A 16098-nucleotide genomic window follows, 5' to 3' on the forward strand; every position below is an offset into this window, starting at 1 on the left:
TATGTAATTAAAAGTGTTATTAGTGACCTGGTTAAGGAATCTTTTGAAGTTTTTTTTTTCTTTTTGCCTTGACAACATGACTTGAAACAAAGTGTATACCACCAGCTGACTTAGAACCACCCAGGGAAGACTCAGCCAGTTCCCAGGGGACTGCTACCTGAGTCTGCTTTAAATTAATTTATTTCAACATAGATGTCAGAGGGGCGCCTTTGAAAAAATCCATGTCACAAGCTCCTGTTGCCAACAGGAGCCCTCTAATTTGATGCCCCCCCTTTTCTGACGCATACTCAGCAAGTAATATTTTGCCTGCTCCAAAGAGGGGCCATCCTCACATCCCTTGTGCCTGAATGGGTGGAGTTGGCAGACTCGAGCCAGCATTTCCCCTACAGGAAGATAGATGTCCAGGGTGTTGCAGTTCTCCTAGCTCGGTCCTTTGCGTTCACCCCTTGATGTAGAAGGCCTGGTCTGGCAGTTTTCCTTGGGGAAAGTCATCTACACTGGCATCGGGGGCCAGCCGTTCCCAGACTTCTTCTTACTGATGAGGATGATAGGGTGTATCCATGCTGGACCCTCTGTAGACTTTGCAGGAAGAAGTGAGACTAAAACACACCTCGAGGTGTCCCATACCTGCCACATCCATTGTTCTGAAGGTCAGGTGGCTTAGCAGCTCCACTGAGGACCTCAGAATGTGTCTTCCCCAGTCCTCATCTGCAGAGATAGGAGCAGAAAAGCTCGGCTTTGCCACTTACCCAAGAACTCTCAGACAACTGGAGGCAGCCAAAGACCCAATGGCAATGACCCTGACTCTAGGAAGCTCCTGCCCTGCCAGGCATCCCCCTAAACATGTGGACATGGAAATTTTTGCCAGTGTCCGTAAGACATTTCAATGTATTTCTTGCATTTAGGGCAGATGAGATGACCCACAAATAGTGGGGTCAAGGCCAGAACCTCTCTGTGTCTCCCAGAAGAGAGGGATGCCCACTGATGGTAACTCACCAGATTGCTTATCACTGAAGCTGCATCCTGGGGAAGCTGCTAGTGAGGCCCAATGCCAGGAAGCATCTAGGGCTGACATGACTTGACCATTCCGTTCTGGCTCCACAGGTCCCCACTCCGAGGCTCCATCCTGCAATGCCAACTCCTTGTCCTGCCCTTCTGCTTGCACGTGCAGTAATAACATCGTGGACTGCCGAGGGAAGGGATTGACAGAGATCCCTGCCAACCTGCCAGAGGGCATCGTGGAAATGTAAGTGCCCATTTGTTGTCCCTCCATCCCTAGTTAGTTCACCTCCCTGAGTAAGTAAGTCCCTACATAGACTATCAGAATGTTGGGCTGTTAAGTGTGGCCATTAAAAACACCCAGGAATCTCTTCTCTAGGCTTCTAGGTTTTCATCAGTTATAATGGCTCAGTGGTCAATAGTATGGATTCAAGAATAGCATCATTAAGCTGCATGCATCCTATAGAAGACCCACCTAGCATCTTCTTTACAAATAAAGTTTTATTGGGACACATGCATCCCCATTTGTTTATACTGTCTTTGGCTGGTCTCTCGGGGCAGTATAGAGTAGTTGTGACCAAAGATCACACAATGCACACAGTCTAAAATGTATTATGCCTGGTCCTCTTCAGTAAACTGTCAATCCCTGCCTGGGGTCAGATGGAGTCTATACCCTGAATCTCCTGCATACTGTCTGACTGACTGGCTGACTGGCTGGTATTTGGTAAACTAGTTTTCCATGTTTTCTTTGGTTTTTCTCACCAGAGATAACCTGATAATTGTAGTGTTAAATTTCAGTGGCTCTTGGTGAAAACAAGATGAAATACTCAATGTGAACACTCAGTGGAGGCCTCCATACAGGGGCAAGGGACTGTACCATGGTGATGGTAGCAGAGGCAGTTAAAATGCTGAACTGGTTTCATAGCTGTTTCTCGTTCCTATGAGACCTTTGTCCTTTAGATTAACTCTTCAGGCAGAGAGACAAGACTGTGTGTCCACGCATGTGTGCACATGTGAACCTGCAGTAGGATGTGTCCCCGTGAATCAGCCTTGTTTATCTTCCCTCGTGAGTTATAAAATAGCCATTGTCTCATTCTAGGGCGAGTAGAGTGGCAGTCAGCATTGGCCTCGAGCCAGCCCTGAAAGGATCACAGTTGCCTTCATTTCCTATCTTTACCGTTAGCACCCGATGGAGGCTTCTAAACCTGGGATGAAATCCCTCAAAATCAAAGTCGTAGATTCCCTTGCCTCTCAGCTGCCTCCACCTCCCCTGTTCTTACCCTTCTATTCTCAACTCATTCCGGTACGTGGTCCATTCACCACTTCGTTTATCTGTGTGTTTGTACGGCAGCTTGTCTGTGCTTGGAGAGACAGCAGCAAACCATGTAGACAAGATGTCTGCTTTTGGGGCCTGTGTGTTCTAGAGAGATCAAATAATAAAGTGTGTGTGTCAGAAAGTGGCTGGTATGTGGAGAAGATGAGGCAAGCCAAGGAGCTGACGCAGACGAGGGGCGGGGGGGGGGGTGTAACAAAAGTGATCTCTGGAGCAAGATTGGTAGAGGTAGGGGGAGGGGTATGTGCAAAGGCCCTGAGGTGCATGCAAGTGTGTCTGGCATACCAGGAGGCCATTGTTACTGAAGCAGAGGAAGCAAGGGGCGGAGCTAAGGGTAGCAGGAGCTAAGGAGGGGAAGTGGGTTGGTCATGGTGCGCTGCCATAACCATCCGCACTGCTCTGCCCTAGACCCGGAGAGAGCCCTCTTCTGCAGTTTGCAGAGCCCTGCCCACCTCTCCCCTTCTGGCTTCTTCCTCTTGTCTATCTGTCTGCTTCTCTCTTCCTGTGTCACTTCCCTTCGTCACCCCAGCCCCATGACCGTCCCACATCTCTCCCGCTGCCCCGTCATCATCCTCTGCCTTGTAGTTCTACGCTCTTCTTTCTCTGAGGCCTCTGCCCATGCCAGGCGGGACTTTGGCCCTCTCAGTGTGAGAGGCAAGAGCACCTGCCCACCCTCACATCCTTGCAGATCCCTGTGGTTTGGCCCCAGTCTTCTTTAGTTCTTTCCTTTCACCTGACAGGTTTTATATATTTTTTCTTTGGCACCCAGAGACCTTCCTCTTGGCCAAGACACTAACTCACAGCCTAAAGGAAGAGGCCAAGTTAAACTGTCAGGCTGTATCAGGGGATGCTGCCCCATCCCAGTCTGTCTCCCCTCCTCTCCAGCTTCCCATGTATCCCCAAGTGTGGACCTCACAGGTCAACTCAGGTCTCCAGAAGTTCAAAACAGCAGGTGCCTACATTAAAAGTGTATCCTATACCGGCCAGACTACACCCAGATGACTGGACTCTCATTTGGACATTGATAATTAAGACAAACATTGACAAACAAGGATGTTAATATGAGATGATTCTTGAGTTTTTAACCACTGCAAGTTAAAGGAATAAAGTCAAGAACAATGTGGTAGTTGTTTTTTAATTGAGCAAAAAAATGCCATTTTAAAGCAGCATCCTTTAAACTTCCAGACTTCCTTCTTTTTACTGTTATCAAAAATGCCATTTATTTTTCAAAATGATGGGCACTGCAGACAGAATATGTGTATGCATTATATAATACACATGCATACAGATTACCTTTTATGGATAATTTATAAATAAATCTGTAACGACCTAGTTTATAAAATCACAAAGTCTAGGAATGGACAGCCTAGATAGGACAATACCATATGGTGGTTATGATGGTATGCTCCATCAGTCCCATCACAACCTGGAGGCTGAGATGGTATGCTCCAGCAGACCCATCCCAACCTGGAGGTTAAGGTGGTATGCTCCAGCAGACCCATCCCAACCTGGAGGTTAAGGTGGTATGCCCCAGCAGACCCCTGTGCTACCTCTGGCCTTGCCTTGTAGCCATGGCAAATAAATCTTCCGAGTCTTCCTTCTCTTACCTGAGAACTTCAGAGGCTGATGGTACTTTCTGAGTGCTTCATAAATGGCATGTACTGTGAGATGCTTGGCATTGTGTCCCACACAGAAGATACACTGTTAGCCATAATCATTATTTCCCAACCATAGCTACTGCAACATCACCACCACTTTCATTCTTAGTGGTGACAAGAGGCAGGAAGCATATCCTAGGAGGCACCTACTGATCAGGGGCCTCCACGAAGACAGTCAGTTCTTTTGAGAGTTATGAGTCGAGGATTGATTGTAGACCGAGGCTAGCCACAAACCGTGTGACTTGAACTTGAGAGTAGCTCATCATCATGCAAATATATGCAGACATGGTAATAAGGTTGCCCCTGCTTATTGGGCACCCACTGTCTACCAGATGGATCACACGGGACTTCTCTCGCTGCGCTTGCCTCATTCTCCTCTGTCATGAAACGAGCTGAGAGATTAAAGCAGATGAATTAAGTCCCCGTGGTTCAGGGGAGGAGTTTGAACGGTGATGTGTAAGAGAGACTGTGCAGTAGGGAGCACCAGCAGTGCCCGGCCTTGGGGACCTGTGTGTTAGCCCAAAGTCTCTGAGGCAGCTGAAGTATGTCCTTGTAGTGATGATAGAACACCAGCGGGTGAGCCATGAGAGGAGGGAAGAGGAGCGGGCTGGAAACAGCAGGATGCAGCTCAGCAGAGAAGGTGTGTTTGATTTATCAGCCTAGAGATGTTGGAACCTGGCCTTCTCTCTAATATCAAGAATTCCACCTCTTGCCCATGGCTGCCTAGAATCCAGATTCATGTCCTCCCACTTACGAATACTTGGCATGGTGCCAGACTCCCCACTTCCTCTTCTCCATCCATAGCCATTGCAGATTCTTTTTTAAATCGTCTTAACCTTGGGAAACAGTCCACACTCTAGGCATTTGGAAGGAGTGCCTATCTCTCATGCAAAGCAAGCTGGCAGACTCTTTTAGATTTTTTTTTCCAGAGAAGTGTGTGCTGGTCTCCTCGCATACCAGAGCCAATTTCTCTAAAAATAGCTTTCTTCCAGAAAACCCACAGTAAGAGGGTTTGCTGTAGATTTTCCTCGAAACTCGGCTCTCATCAAGGGCACTGTTCACGTAGCTCCCTGGTGTTTCTCTGAACTGGCTCCAGCCTCCAGCCAGGAAAGACTCAAGGAGGAACCAGAGGCCCACACACTTCTGATCTCGGTCTGCAGACTCCCTCCTGGGCCTTCAAACGCTCCAGAGGGGCCATCTGTATGAAGAGTACCTTCTGATTCTCAGCCCCATCTCGTCCACGTTTGCTCTGAATCTCTGTGTGGCGTCCTCTAGTGTCTTGTGTCCTTTCCCATGGAAGGAAAACTGATTTGATGGGGAATGCTGTAGATGGATTTCAGCAGGAAGTTGTAAGTGGACATCTGGAAGGAACACATACCCTCATAGTCAGCTGACATGAGAAGACACTGGCTTAGCTACACTTGAGGCTTAACAAAGGTTGTGTAATTAAAAATAAAATGACCAGCCAAACAGACAGCCAGAACACTGCAGATGTCTAAGCATCCTGGATACTTAGATGTTTGACAGCACCAGATTTCTGAGGCACTGACCTGGGTTGGGGTAGAAACCGGGTACAGGTATGGGAGCAGGTGCTGGCTATATGAAGAAAGTGATCAGGACCCAGGATGGTTCAGAGCCTTAGGGTCAACCATCTTGCACTTGAATCCTGCTTTTATCTGACTTCAGGCACATTTCTTAACACCTCATGTCTTATCCAGGAGCCCCTTTGGTAAATGCAGGCTATCAAGACTTCCTGTGGTGACTGAGTGGCATAACCTGGAAGGTTGGCACAGTGTTGGGAAGTTACTAAAAATGGAATGTGAACCGCAAAACCCTGTTCATATATGTGTGACATGCTAGCATAATTCCGTCTCAAATTCCTACACCATTCATTTTTTTTCTTAAGATTAAAGAATGTTCTCTGGGAGCATCTGCACACATCTGCAGGCACATTCCATAAGAAGAGCAACTCTGGCACTTGGCCCGCACCTACCTCTGTGTTCCGTAGGCAGTGCCAGCTGTTAGCAGACAGTCCATTAGAGATGGAGTATGTAAGATTCACCCACATCCCTCAGTTTTGCTGTAGACCCAATATATAAATTAAGGCTCAGGGTACACCTTGAAAGGTGTCATGTGTCAAGAACTGAACTTCTGAACTCTGGGTTCTTGTATGGTCTCCAAGCAAATGTCTCAGGATGACTTGGGAAAGAAGTAAACATGAAATTCCCTTCCTTCCCCAGGGTCTAGATATCCTAACAAGAGTCCCAAGTCAAAGCCCTCGGGACCTGACATGAAGTGCCCGCTGCTTAGGCACGAGGATCCGAGTTCAGATCCTCACAAGCCACATAAAAAGTAGGGCATGAGACATGGCAGTGAGGCAGATCCCAGGAGCTCATTGACCAGTCAGACTAGCTGAATGGATGGCTGCAGGTTCAGTGAGAGACGGTATCCAAAAATAAAGGTGGAGCTTGATGGAGGAAGAGACCCAACACCAACCTCCAACCTCCAAATGCATGTACACACATAACACATGTACATGTATATTAGAGAGAGAGAGAGAGAGAGAGAGACAGAGAGAGAGAGAGAGAGAGAGAGAGAGAGAGAGAGAGAGAGAGAGAGAGAGAGAGATTGAGTCAGGGGGAACTAAGAGCACTAACAATTAGGAAACTCCTTAACTGGCAAGGACTAAAAGAATAAAACTTCTCTATTTCCCAACCCTGAGATAGTAGAGCCTAGAGTTAAAGAGCCAGGTACTTGGGTCACAGCAGCCTGGCTTCTTAGTGGTCTTGGGCAAAATGACTTCCTGAACCACTCCTATAACACAGTGTAACAGCACTGCATGCTTCGTGGCACCGTAGAAAGGAACAGGTGAGCCAGTGTATGAAGGGCACCCTGTCTGACATTCAAAAGCCCTTGATGAATGCTAGACGTTCATCATACCGTCATTGCTGCCAGTACCGCCAGCATCTCAACATGGCCCAAGAACCTCCTTTATAGGGTGACTTATAGCGCACCCCCATACTGAACAAAGCCCTGCCATCATGGTGACTTACGCATTGCCAGAAATAGATCGTGTTCAGTTGCGTGTTTGCAAAACACATATCATTAAAGGAGCACCTGAGGAACTAGGGCAGATCAATACAGTGCGCAAATGGCTGAAATCCCCCATCAGATGTTCCCATTGTTTTTGCTGGTGCAGGAAGATGTTTGGATGTTTGATTTGTATGTTTGTTTTTATGCTAGCTCTATTAAATCTGTTTGCAGCCTGAAGAATGTTTGCCAGACAAAGCAAGACACGTGTGCCAGTTATGAGAGCCCTAAAACAGCTGTGGGCTTCAGACATAGCCTGAAATGTGACAGATTTTGCTAATGCTTAGGCTTCTTTTTGTTCTTTACAATGGAGCGTTTTCACTGGGAGGCTGGATCGTTGTCTCCTTGTTCCAAGCTGCAGGACAGGTGACATGTTCAACCTCCTCAAGGTCCTTGCTCTGTGAGACTGAGTGCCCATGTGTATCCACGTGTACACATGCACACCCCCCCCTGCCCTGACAGGAAGGCCCGCGCCCCCCCCCCCCAGTCCTGACAGGAAGGCCATTTTCCCTGCAGGTGAACTGGCAAGGACTAGGAGAATGGTGGATCAATAGAACCCAGTGGTCAAGAGTCTGGGCTTTGGAATAGATGAAGTTGAATTGAAACCCCTGCTCTAGCTTCTCCTAACTTGGCACTAGTGTCTTTGCCTCTCTGGGCCGCAACTCTCTCTTGTGTTTAAAGTAGGGTTAGGGAATTGTGTGGCATGGTGGTGCATGCCTGTAATCCTAGTCCTTGAAAGGCTATAGCAGGAAGAGCATGTTCTATTCCTGCATGGGGTATATAAGGAGATTGTGTTGCAAAAGAAGGAAGGAGGGAGGGAGAGAAGGGAGGCGGCAATAACAGATGTACTTCACAGATGTGTAGATATTGTTTGACTTGCTATGTAAGATTCAAAGCGCAGTGGCTGGCCTCTATACACTTGTTAGTTCTTAATGTTGTTATCCTTCCCCTCCTCTTTTTATTTAAGGGACACAGGCAATTCACAACTACCCCACCACCATCAAAGAGGTCTCACTGCCTCCTGAGCATGTCATGCCTTTGACACTCTGTTAAGGGCCCAATGGCTGAGAAATACAAAGAAAGCCCATTCCCAGAGTAAGAAACCCTGAGGATTGCAGGATGCAAGCCAAGGTCTCTGGCCAGGGTAATAGACTAGGTTTGGAGTTCTTTGTCTTTTGTCCAAACCTCACTCCCTGGTACTCCAATATGCATGTTATGTGTACATGGGTAGGATACTTCCAGGGATTACATGAAACTCCTAATCCTCAGATGCTCAGATCCATTATATAGAATGGATATAAGCTATGAACGTCCCCCTGTATATTGTAAGTCCTCTCAACTATTCATAGTACCTAGTGGTGCCAATACTGTGTAAGTAGACTGTATTGCTTAGGAAATAATGGCCAGAAAGTCTATCCATGTTAAATAAGATGACTTTTTATGAACTTAAAAAAATAAAGTTGGTTGAATATGTAAGCGTGGAGCCCATAGATCCAGAGAGCTGAAGCGTAGTCACTTCTCTGTCCCATCAGCTCCGAGAGTTTGTCCACTGAGAGTCTACATCCATGATGTCCCTGGGGTCCTAATGCCTCCCGACTTTCCATGACTTTGAGAAAGCCTCTATTTACCCATTTTCATAATAGGGACAAGCAGTGTGACCAACGGATAGAAACAGGACTCATTAATTCCACCACTAACCAGCTTTGCTCTTTCTGACAAGCTGCTCGATCCCTCGAGACTCCCTTTGCCGTGTCTACAAATGGGCCGGTACAGCTTGCCTTGTATCTGTAAGGGTTCATAGAAATAATAGGCATAAACAACACAACTCCATAAATGATGGTTTGCCTTGATTGTGTGGTAGCAGTGAAATTCAGTTGTGTGATTCAGCTCTACCAAGAGATTCTTAAAAGTCCTTGAGGTTCAGCACCACATCCTGCTTATTGGAGCACCCCTTCCCTTAGTACTTGCCGAAGTGGAGGCTGGTTGACTACAAATTGTACAGATAGACAACAGAACTTGCACCTACTGTTGCTTCACATACACAGGCTTCTAGTTATAGCAAGGAGCCATGAATTCCCCTGCCAAAAAAGGAAAAGGGTCACCATCCTTGTAGACAATGTTTCTCTCTGAAGGCAGCAAACCATGGAATCCCTTTCCTGGGTGGCAGGTGACTAACAGGATGCCGGAGAGTTGCATTACCCCAGAGATCCATGGAGCCATTACATTGACTGAGGAATCTCTGCTGAACTCTCTACTCAGTTGGAAAATGAGAATGTCCTTGGGAAGTCTGTCAAGACAGCCTCTGTGGGTGGCTGTATTCAGTAGCCCATGGTCTCTGAATCCCTCTGGCGAGATTTGGTGACTCACTAGCAGCCGGTCAGCCAACTAGGCCCCCGTCCAACATGCCTCTGACTACAGTCCCAGGAAAGTGCTGTCCCCACCCCCTCCAGCAGGGCACAAAGACATTGCTAACAGACCGTGGCAGTCTCATTTGTAAACCGTGTTCATCCAGCAGCCAAGAATGATCTGTCCTGATGCTCCCTCTCCTCTCACCCGCCCTTCCTCTTCGGGCTCCCTCTCGTTCCCCCTTCCTTTTGCCTAGAGAGTGATTTGTCTGTGTTATGGGTAGGCCTGACAAACCATTCCACATTAGCAGCTGAGATGTTGTTTGAAATGGGAAAATTGCTGGCAAACTGCTCCATTAGCGGTTCCAGTAACAAATACTCTGTTCCCCCAATGAAGATGAGATCGTGGAGGCACAAATTAATACGACTGTCTCCCCCACTCTGCAGTGGGGATTACTCTTCAAGATGAATGGGTCCTCCTTGCCAGAAGTGTGCATTCACTAGACATAGTCTCTGAGGGAGCTGGTCCCCCCCCCCCTCCCTCTGGCACCCCACATATCCCATTCCAAACATTCTCTCTCTCTCTCTCTCTCTCTCTCTCTCTCCTCTCTCTCTCTCTCTCTCTCTCTCTCTCTCTCTCTCTCTCTCTCTGTGTGTGTGTGTGTGTGTGTGTGTGTGTGTGTGTGTGTGTGTGTTCCCAGCTGAGGGTTTGGGGAGCAGCTATGCCAAATGAGGAGCTGATGAGAAGATCTGCACCTCAGGGAGAAGGGAGATGGATGGGGATGAGGTACCGAGTCCTCAGCCTGGGCTCGGGTGTCATTTATCATCTGTAATAGAGCATCCCACCTGCCGCTCATGCCTGTTTCCCACCACACCGGTTCTTAGTGGTGGGAAGACATTTGAGAGATGAAATAATAAGAATGGAAAGGCTCACTTTCTCCCCATGGCCCCTTCTCTTCCCAGGAAGTTCTGGGCTCTGGGCCTGCAGCATCCCCTATTCTTCCCATAATCCTAAGACTAAAAGCATTTGAGAAAATTCTTGTGACGTATATGGTACACATTCCAGCAGCGACTCAGGGGTCCAGCCTGGGCCCTGAAACTTGCAGGTTCTCAGGGAGCCAGTCTGAGGCATGTCCTGCTGAAAGCCTGAAGACTTTGAGGCTGTTTTGCCACAATATTAAAACTGCCAAGATGAAATCAGCTGCTGACAGCTCTGCCCATTAGCTCTGTGGTTGAGATGTCAACTAAATAGCAACATGGTTCCATGGCAGGGAAACCCAGCTGTCCCATGGTCCATCTCTTTCTTCCTTCTTTGTGACATCGACTTTTTCAGCACTTTGCTTGGTTGCTTCCTACAGCATTCTGTCTCCAAAGGCAACTGCTAATGGGCAAGCATCGCAGCTCCTGGATCCTCTTTCCAGCTTTCTCCCACAGCCCTGGATGAGGCTCCGCAGGCCAACAGCTGAACACTGTGGCTACTGCAGTGTTCTCCCACAACTGGGACACATGCCTTGGGCCCTTGTGCTTTGTGCTAAAAAATGCCATCCTGACCTCAAGGCCAGAGAATACAGTAACCGCCCCCAGTGGTCCCTTGGTGATGAGTAGTTGGTTAATGACTATTCTCTTCTCTGTTCTCCAGACGCCTCGAACAGAACTCCATCAAATCCATTCCTGCAGGAGCCTTCACCCAGTACAAGAAGCTGAAGCGAATGTGAGTTTCCCTTGGAAAGACTTTGTCGGAATGGTTCTGTGGGAGGGTGGATGGGTAGAGGGCTTTGCAGGGTGTAGTAGATCACAGCCACTCCTCTCAGACAAGGCTAGGCTGTGACGGTTTGTGAACTTCAGCATGTAAAGCTAAGAGCCTCTCTGACCAGAGAAAGTGACATTATCCTTGTGAGAAAAGCAGGTGAGCTACCCCACTCCCAGAGCCACACTGGCCAACTTTAATGCCCTTGGCTTTGGTGATATCAACAGCAGTGTGATAGTGACTTCTCATCTTCCTGTACTGCCATCACTCACATTCCTGCAAACATGCATACATTCACACAACTAATTTTTAAATGAAGGTCCATTACATGCCGGAATCTGGATGGAGCCATCAACAAAAATGAAAGCTACATTCATGGAGGTTCCACTTCAGTTGGGAGAGCACAAAAAAAAATAAGGAATAAATATCAGAATTCAGTAAGCTGTCCTAAGCAACAGTAGTGGTAAATAGAAGGCATGGAAATTGTGTGTGGTAGTTCATAGCCAATGAAGAGGAGTAAGCAAGGGAGGTTTGGCGAAGGGATTTTTGGGAGATTCAGGTAAAGGTTAGGTCACATGAGCACTTGAGGCCACAGTAAAGGCTTTCCTTTCTAAGTGACATATGTTAGCCCTGGAGGTTATGCCCAACATAAGGGCATATGGTGTAAGATTGTAGTCAGTTGAATTGACCATGGTCAAACCTAGCATCCCCAGTACCATAGTTACTGATACCACACCCACCACTACTTCTTGCTGATGATGCCAGCATGCTATAGCCTCCCTACCACAGCAGCCTGCCACTGCACTCCCGCATCATCCCTGCCCTGGGGGACAGTATCAGTCACATGATGACCTTAAACCTCATCCGTGAGTTACTCAGCACAGAAGTATTTGAAGAGACAAAAATGGGATTCAGAAATGACCCGTCACAGAGATTATGATTCTAGAGGGAGGATCTAGAGAGATGACTCAGTGGTTAGGAGCACAGGCTGCTCTTCCAGAGGACCCACGTTCAGTTTCCCAGCACCCACATGGCAGCTCACAAATATCTGTAACTCCTGTTCCAGGGAAACCAACACCCTCATACCAGACATACACGCAGGCTTTAAATACAAATAAATATTTTTTAAAGGATTCTAAAGGGAGACCCCATTTCCCTTTTCCATGTTGGGAAGCCATGAGCCTAACTCAGTGTGCTGCTTTCACCCCACCAGAGAATGAAAACTATGCATGGGCTCCATCCTGTTTTTCCTTGCGTGCCAGGCCTGTTCACTGATTTCCCCTGAATGGGAGGGGCCAGTATCAACAAGGTCTACTGATTCCTTTCATGGTAAAAATAAATATGCCCATGAAACAGTGGCATTAGTAGGCTTACCCTCTGATCTCAGGAAGCCAACTTCCCATCTCCCTGGAAAGCCAAAGCAAACAAGATTTTCTCCTAGTGCAATTGCAACTAGTGGAAGCCAACATAATGCACCAGCTCCCAGCACTGGCTTCTCCCTTCCTTTGGCAGCATCCTTTCTAGAAGAGCTGAATAAATATAGGCCTTAATATTTAAAGTCTCGGGTCATTAATCTCTCAGTATCCCTGCTTCTCCAGCTCACTCTCTATGCATCCCCCAAATTCATTTTTAAAGCTCAGCTTGGTTATGCACCCAGATAGTAATTTTGGTGAAAAATGGCAAGTTCAGTGACTGCCCTCAACCTATAGCTCCTGCATGATTTAAGTTCCTGTTCTAATTTTTTGTGAAGTCCAGGTAATTTAGAGCTTGGCTGTGTTTTACTGTCCTTTCTTCATCCTGTTGGAGTTGCCACGATAGGCACATTCAAAATTCATAAGACCTTATCATTCACGACCTGGAGAGTGATTTTAATTTTTGATCACTTCTGATGTCACTGGCATTTATTGTGATGCCCCACAAAGGGGTGGGAGGAGGAAAAAGAATCAGCTTAAACTTTTTTGACTAATAGAATTTCAGAAATATACACTGTTGTTTAATGGTGTGGGCTCAGGTAAGTCTCAGATGCAAATGGATTGCAGACCCTAATCATGTTTTCCTCCTAGGTGACCATGAATAGTTTATACATAATATTTAACGGGAGGAAATTTCCCCTCAGCTGTGACATCCTGGCCTCTCTTTAAAAAAAAAAAGAATTATCCATGAATCATTGTCTCCTCTCCTAACCTATTTCTAATGATCACCCCAATATTAAAATAAATACAGCCAGGTAAAAACCCGTATCAGTAAAGAGATGGGGGTACTGGAGACCATTTTCCTGGTTTTGTAGAGTTGGTGTGTAGACAGCCCTAACACTGAGGGCAAGCCTGAGCTGTTCTGCCAGACTGGTGCTAGTAGAGTTCTTTGAAGCCAGACGTGGTGGTACAGGTATAATCCCAACTCAGGAGGTTGAGTCACGTGGATGAGGCCAACCTGAGCGACACAGCCAGAGGTGATGCCAAATCTAGTCAAGTTGACAGTGGAGAGTAGCCATCATACACATAAATCTAAACTTCCAACTCAGAGAAGCAGCCGGTAGATGACACTCCAAGGGCCATGGTGGAGGCGGAGTGTGGTACTGGAGAGATGTCCAAGGATACAGTATCTCAGTTGGGCTAGTGGAAGAGGTTCAAAAGATGTATCCTAGACCATGTTAGCTATGGTTAATAACAGTGTATTGTCTACTTGAAAATTTCCAAGTACATTTTAAATGTACTCACAAGTAATAATAGATAACTTCCTAGGATTTAAATGTGCTAAACAGCTTGATTTAGCCATTTCCCAGTGAGCATATATTCCAAAACATCACCTAAAATATATAGATATATAGGATAAAAAATTATGGGAAAGAAAGGTCTAAGTAACCTTTGGTGGTCTATTCCCACCAAACTATACTTTTCTGGTTCCCATCATCCATCACTCTCAAACCAGACAATTGTCTCACTTTGTGTTATAGCCCAAGGAGAGTGGAGTCCCGAAGTTGTCATTGTGAACTGAAACCCCAGTCTTTCCCCACACAGCTGAGGAAAGGATCTTTCCCAATGGCCCAGGGAACTTCCTTATGCTAGAGTTCTGAGTCCTGTGAATGGACATTCCACGATGGGGAAAAAGTCAAAATAGTCCCCCTCTCTAATGGGAGCAGACCCTGTGTGCTGTTGTAAAATGCTTTGCTAGGCAGCCACCCTGAGGGTGAGCAAGATGAGGATAATCCAGGGTATTTGCTTGTTAAGGCCCTTATACAAAAATGGAGACACGAAGAAAAGCCCACTGTAAGCTGACGAGTTTGAAAACACAATCTGGATTTGTTTGAGGCTATCTTGCCAGCTAAAGGGATAAGTCAGACAGCTGTGCCAGAGGGGCCTTAACCTGGGAAATATCTTTCAGCTTATAGGCTTTGGAAGTAGGATGGGAGGGAGCAGAGGTCTAGGCAAAAGTTGTTGCTTGGCCTTTTTCTAGGCTGTCAGATGAAGGGGAGACAGGACAAAGGTACGCCTTTTGTGTAAGAGGCTGGTCTGCTGGGTGACTGGCCCCACTGGAGGCCATCATTGACCAATAATCTTCTCAGATGTACTTTCTTCTCAATATCCTCTTGTCTCCTCCTGTTGGCCTGTGAAGACCTCAGCCCTCCCTCTCCCCCACAAAAGCAAGGACCCATTGATTTATTTTTGTTGAATGGGAGGAGTTTCTTGTCGCAGGAAATTGGTCCATCTCTCCTGCCAGTGACAGGCGCCCAAAGGCCAGCCCTGAGCTATTAACTCTGAGGAAAAGAAATCCCCTTCCACAAGGGCCATTAGCAAGAAACTGTGGCCCAGTTGTCACCAGTATGCTCAAAGCGTACAGCAGAAGGCTCCCTGCATCTGGGAGACAAGACTAACTATTGCACCCACAACTTTGAGACCAGGCTAGCCACAGCACCTGGACCTTCAAGGCCAGGCTAGCTACTATATGCACTGTGTTTGGAAGATCCTTCTACCATACAGCGACTCTTTTAAATTCTGGACATGTCACCTCCCTGGGCTTGTTCCCAAATGAGGAGCATTCCCAACTAGTGACACATCCCTGTCTAAAGGCATTCTTTGAGAGTCTTGTGATTTGCTTGTATCAGACAGATGAGAGGATGGCATCATCCATGCTCAGAGAGATTTGATCAGGTCAGTGATGAGAAGTGACCAGGGAGGTGAAATACCCCAGGGCTTTCACGATGATAATCACTATGGGATACAAGACAAGAAAAGTGATGCACAAAGGAGCCTGCCCTGGCCTTTGGTTGGGTGGGGTCCATGCCGCTTTGTTTGTACTGTTAAATACTTGATAATGGCACCTGAGACCAAGGCCCTGGCTTGAAGTTGGTTTTGGTTTGGGGTTTGGTTTTTTTGGGGGGGTTGTTGTTGTTTGTTTGTTTTGTTGGTTATTTGGCTGGTTGAGTTTTTGTTTTGTTTTATTGAGACTGGGTATCACTATGTAGCCCAGGCTGGCCTCCAACTCCCAATTCTCCTGCCTTAGCTTCCCAAGTGCTGGGACCACAGTTCATCAGCATACCCATCAAGCATGGCTTCTGGAGGCAGCTTCTCCCCCAAACAGGAATGACCTACATATTCATGGCCTTTTGTGCCAGGCAAGACTTAAGTGGGCATTCCTTAGAACCTGAGAAGCCATACAAAGACATACTTTACCCCGAGGCAGCAGGAGATTTGTTCTTTAGGCATTGCCTCTTGTGCTGTGAATAAATAAATTGCTTGATTGATCAATTAATCTGTACCAGTTTTGAATGGCTGAACTGCTGGGTGCATACTTCAGGAAGAGCGTTATCACACCTGTGAGCCGTGTTCTCAGACTTTCCCATTAATGTTTTCAGAGACATCAGCAAGAATCAGATATCGGACATAGCTCCAGATGCCTTCCAGGGCCTGAAATCACTCACATCGCTGT

General features: G+C 46.9%; 1 protein-coding gene across 1 annotated transcript in view; it reads left to right on the plus strand.

Annotated features, from left to right (window-relative positions):
• The window catches only part of Slit3 (slit guidance ligand 3), a 571841-nt gene that overhangs the window by 446544 nt on the left and 109199 nt on the right, over positions 1 to 16098 (plus strand). The window contains exons 9-11 of the mRNA XM_040748452.1: positions 1105 to 1246; positions 11065 to 11136; positions 16025 to 16096. Coding sequence (XP_040604386.1) covers positions 1105 to 1246; positions 11065 to 11136; positions 16025 to 16096 — 286 coding nt within the window. The remainder of the gene's footprint in view (positions 1 to 1104; positions 1247 to 11064; positions 11137 to 16024; positions 16097 to 16098) is intronic.

Source organism: Mesocricetus auratus, unplaced genomic scaffold (genome assembly GCF_017639785.1).
Source record: "Mesocricetus auratus isolate SY011 unplaced genomic scaffold, BCM_Maur_2.0 Super-Scaffold_100007, whole genome shotgun sequence".
Taxonomy (NCBI): domain Eukaryota; kingdom Metazoa; phylum Chordata; class Mammalia; order Rodentia; family Cricetidae; genus Mesocricetus; species Mesocricetus auratus.